This window comes from Tupaia chinensis, unplaced genomic scaffold, assembly GCF_000334495.1.
Source record: "Tupaia chinensis unplaced genomic scaffold, TupChi_1.0 Scaffold000671_2, whole genome shotgun sequence".
Classification (NCBI taxonomy): domain Eukaryota; kingdom Metazoa; phylum Chordata; class Mammalia; order Scandentia; family Tupaiidae; genus Tupaia; species Tupaia belangeri.
In genome coordinates this window covers 1124555-1129587 of record NW_006160194.1, presented here as the reverse complement: position 1 = coordinate 1129587, position 5033 = coordinate 1124555, and the positions used below count along the sequence as shown (strand labels likewise).

General features: G+C 49.2%; 1 protein-coding gene across 1 annotated transcript in view; it reads left to right on the top strand.

The window, feature by feature from the left end:
* Positions 1-3127, top strand: part of BAG5 (BAG cochaperone 5) — a 5841-nt gene extending 2714 nt beyond the window's left edge. The window contains 1 exon segment of the mRNA XM_027776399.1: positions 7-3127. Within this exon segment, the coding sequence (XP_027632200.1) occupies positions 7-641 (635 nt within the window). The 3' untranslated portion in view covers positions 642-3127.
* Positions 3128-5033: the final 1906 nt, after the last annotated feature.

Sequence of the window (5033 nt, the reverse complement as noted above, 5' to 3'; positions counted from 1 at the left end):
GTACAGAAATCAGAAATTATCGGAGGGAAGTAGTCGAAGACATCAACAAATTATTGAAGTATTTGGATTTAGAAGAGGAAGCAGACACTACTTATGCGTTTGACCTGGGACAGAATCATTCCATTTTAAAAATAGAGAAGGTCCTCAAGAGAATGAGAGAAATAAAAAACGAACTTCTCCAAGCACAAAGTCCTCCGGAATTGTACCTGAGCTCCAAAACAGAATTGCAGGGTTTGATCGGACAGCTGGATGAGGTGAGTCTAGAAAAAAACCCCTGCATCCGGGAAGCCCGGAGAAGAGCCGTGATTGAAGTGCAGACCCTGATCACTTACATTGACTTGAAGGAAGCCCTGGAGAAGAGAAAGGCGCTCACCTGCGAGGAGCACCCCTCCCACAGAGCAGTCTGGAGTGTCCTGGGAAACTTGTCAGAGGTCCAGGGAGAAGTTCTTTCATTTGACGGAAATCGAACTGATAAGAACTACATCCGGCTGGAAGAGCTGCTGACCAAGCAGCTGCTGGCCCTCGATGCCGTGGACCCGCAGGGGGAGGAGAAGTGCAAGGCTGCCAGGAAGCAGGCCGTGAAGCTCGCCCAGAATATTCTCAGCTATCTGGACTTGAAATCCGATGAATGGGAGTACTGAAGTGCCAGCGCGCACAGCTGAGATCACTTGTTTTGCACTTTATATATACGACTATGTATTTATAGAGCGCTTTCAGTTCATTGATCTGAATGTGATTTATACATGCATATTTCAATCTCAGTATTTATGATTTAAGCAAATTATATCCACGACCTCTGCTGCTTTTACTGTTGCAAAACAAATATTACAGCACATGAGCTTTTCCATTCGGGTCGTTGTCCGTATGATGTGGTGTGGTTTGTTTTGTTTGTCCTTTTTGTTTTGTGTGTGTGTTCCTTGAAAAAACAAAATAGAGACAACTTCAGTAGTTAATTTTTTAAAGGATTGTGCAAGGATTAAATGCAGATATTTGCAGATCTACAAATAGACATAACCTTATATGATAGGAAAGATTATGAGAAAGGGGGAAATGTTTGGTTAAATAGGAACCAGGCCAGAGTTCAGCACAGTGCAGTGATTTTTTTTTTATGCTAAATAAAACGAGTTTTTGCACTAACAAAGCCTCCTTGGGACCACCCAGCTGAGTGGTGGGGACTTTGTTCTGTTTATTGATGGTCTGTTCTTTTGTAAACATTTTTGTTTGAGAAACAGCTATCCCACACACACACACTTTGCATTTTGAGGGGAAAATCTTATTTTCGAATTATTAAAATTGTAAAAACTAATGACCAAAAAGCCTTTGTGGCTGCATTTAAGAAGGGATAAAACACCAGCTATTTAGTACCTTCAGGTTTGGTGGGGGTGTATTGCTTGTAAAATGTAAACTTAAAATTCTTAGTAATTAGTAAGGATGGGAACATTTAAATGGAGTTAATAGATCTTTTTTAAACAAACAAGGAAACACCCACAGTTACAGCGAAGATCAGTTACACTGTCAGGTTCCACTACAACTAAGCAAGAGCGTCTGAAGGTAGCTCGTGGCGGTGCTCCTCGTTCCAGGCCATGGTACGGACAGACGTGTCAGACGTGCCTGGTGCTACTTGGCAGCGGATGAGAGCAGGAACCCGGTGAGCCCCAGGGCATGGGAATTTATAGTTTGTCAGGAAGTTAGCTGGCAGCCACTGGTATCTTAAATGTCACCTGCTCTGGGCTAGTGGATGAGACCTGCACAGAATTAGAGGTGTGTCCTGGGCACCTGCCAGTCTCCCTGGCTGGTGTTATCAGGATGGGTGTTACCGGCACACAGGTGTTCTCTGTTGCCTGGACGAGTCGTTAAAGTCTGTGCGCACAGAGTGTTTTCCTCCTCTCAAGGGCGTTTATATTTCTGTAAGTACTTTCTGGAGGATCAGTTTTACAGCTGCCTTTGATGCAAACGAGGATTTTCCAGAATCCTGAAGTGCCTTGACAGCATGTTCCCACTACGACTAGCAAACTACTTTGTGGTAACCTGGCACCAAATAATCCCTTTAGACTCCCTCTTTTGGACTCCATGGTAATCTGTTGTTCTCTTTCAGAGATGTTGATTTTGTACCTTTGCGGGGAAATTGTCCCTTCTAACTGTTCCAGTGCTTGCACCAGATGATTCTGCTAAAAGTACGGTGGAGGAATTTGCCTTAAGTATCTCAAAGACGATGAAAACATATCCCTGAACAAATCTTCACTTTGTCTCGACCACCCAATCACTCAATGCCCTTGATAAGTCTTTTCCTATGCAGAATGTTCTAGAACCCTTGGCTAGTGTGGTCAAAGGGTTGTCAGAGTCCCACTGCAGGCTGGCACCTGTTGGCTATGGGTGCTGTCAGTGGGGTTCATTGGAATCCTCCTTTTAACCAAGGAGGTTCTAGGATTGCTTTTTTGCGTCATAATGTTAAGAGTGCTCGTAGGATCTTGAAGAAGAGTTAGGATAAGCACCCAGAGATGCCCTTCACCGGGATCAGCTACTTACATTTTCATCTCATTTTTGAAAATTAAATGTCACCATTCCCTGTAAAAAGTATCCCTCGTTCTTTGAAAGGAGATTTCCTTGTCACGCTTTTCGGTTTTTATAGCTTTTGTGAAGACCTCTGCTCAAGCGACCATCATGTGGCGGTGCAGGGTTCAGAACTGATCCCTGGTCGCTGTGACCCTTTGGTATGGGCAGTTGCGGTCATTGTAGGGACCAGTTCGACCGCGAGTGACTTCAATTTGCTCCAGGTCCTTGCACCAGATGATTCTGCTGCCGTGAAGAGTCTTCGAGACACCGGACTTAGCTTTCCTCATCCTTGGGAGCCATGTGTCACCGGGCGGCTGCACGGCGCTCTCACTGGGCTCATCATGTGTGTTTTATGTTCCTGATCATGAAGAGAATCTACTGCAAGTCACACTGACACCAAAGATGTGCCGCCCGAGTCCAGTAAGCCGTAGCCCGTGCCCCGTGCCCGCTGGCGGGTCCTGGCTGTCTTGCCTTGCTGGCAGCCGGTGTTGCTTTCAGATCGTCCTCGGCCAGACAGGAAGTCGGCCGCTGTAAGGAGGCAGTTGCTAAAATAAACAGCCAATGTGTCAAAACACTAGTTGAATGCTTCATTTTGCTCAGCACCTGTCTCTGCCACGGAGAAGGGGTGAAGTGCATGGGCTCGTCCCAGCCGCTTCCCTTGTAGGCCCAGCTGGCGTGCGGCTCCAGCCTGGGCCCCAGCTCCGGGCAGTGCCCGTGCAGGGCTGCTTAGAGCAAAGCTTGCAGTGTGCAGCCGGTCACACTCCCTCACGCTCGGAGAGCTGCTGGCCGTCGATGTCTGTCAGTTGGGTGTCCCGGTGTACCAGCTCCAGACCTCCCTCCATTGCCCGTGTGCCTGTCCGTCTCCCTTCAGGTCAGTGTAACCTGGAGACGCGTGTTAGTACAGCCTGCGTTCATCCTGGACGTTGGAGAGCACTGCTTAGCTTTGTGGAGGAAGGGGATGGGCCTGAGGTCTGCGTGCTGCTGCGTGGGCCTCAGGTACTGACGGACTTGGGGGGGCCTCCGCTACCCAGCGGCCACTGCAAACCAGGACACAGTCACCGGCCAGCTCGCCACACTGCTGTCTACCCAGGGGCGGAGGAAGGGTGGCAGATGCCACAGCGTGCTCCATTCCCCTGGAGCCACTCCCCGCATTTGCAGAAAGGAGGGGAACCTGGAAGGATCTCTCCAGAGGAAAGTTCCTGTTGAAACTTTCCCTCCAGGCCCTGTGTGGAGGTGTTGGGTGTGATGCCCCCAGGCGCTCCCCTCTTCCACTCACTCCCACAATGCTGTGCTTCACAGCTGAGTGACACACAGATGAGTGACAGCACACCTAGAAGCAAAAAAACTGGGGGCCAGCCGATGGTGTGGGGGTTAAGACGCTGGACTCCCACATGGCCGACCATGGTTCAAGTCTTGTACCTGACAGCTTGCTTTCTCACTTCCTCTGTCTCTCTCAAGTCATATTTAAAAAGATTCTTTTATTTAAAAAGAGGTTTTTGCCTTAGGATGCTGTGCTCACCAGAAAATGAGAAATCACCCTCCAGGGAGATTGGCCATGCTCCAGTCCCTTCTTTCTCCTCCTGGATCTAGGGCAAGCACGGGCACACATGCACCCAGTGTGAGTTTCAAGCCACCAGGTTCAGGACTTGAACCATGGTTGGCCATGTGGGAGTTCAGTGACCTAACTACTACACCATCTGCTGGCCCAATAAAATTATTTAAAAAAGAAAACAGAGGGACCAGCAGGTGGCGTGGTGGTTAAGGCGCTGGACACTCCCACATGGTCGACCACGGTTTGAGTCCCAGACCTGGTGGCTTGCTTTCTCACTTTCTGTCTCTCATTCTCTCTGTGTCTCTCTGGTCAAATTAAAATGAATGAATGAATAAATAAAATTAAAAATAAATCATCAAAAAATAATTAAAAAACAAAAAGGAAAGGAAAAAGAAACCCCATGGAGATTAGATATCCATCAAAATGACGTCATTAGATTCCCAGTCAGATAAAGGCTTGCTCAGCTCCCCCTCGGGCCGAGTTCAGGTGTCAGGGCAGGCAGGTGCTGGCCATTCCTTGGAGATGCTTGGCTTAGGGAGGAGGCCCAGCCAGGCCCCAGTGGTGGTTAGGAATGGGGGAGACAGTCCTGGAGCAGGCTAAACTGGGATGATGGGGCAGGTGCAAGGGGCTGCCTGCTCCTGAGTGTAGCCCTTGTTTGCGGGGTGCAGGCTGGGCCCACAGGCAGCTCTGAGGCCACCTTCGCGTCCTGTTCTGTAACTGGGCACTTATTTTCTGGCGGTCACTGAGCGTGTTTGGGTCTGTGTATCACCTCTTTTGTAGACGATTCTGAGACTCGGGCTCACTTGCCCAATGAACTGCCAGGGTCATGTGGCCATAGGCGAGGCCGACTCGGCCCCATGTGGAGCCACCTGAAGTCAAACTGCTGCTGCTCAGCCACCAGACTCCGGCCCGGTCGGGGGGTGGCCTG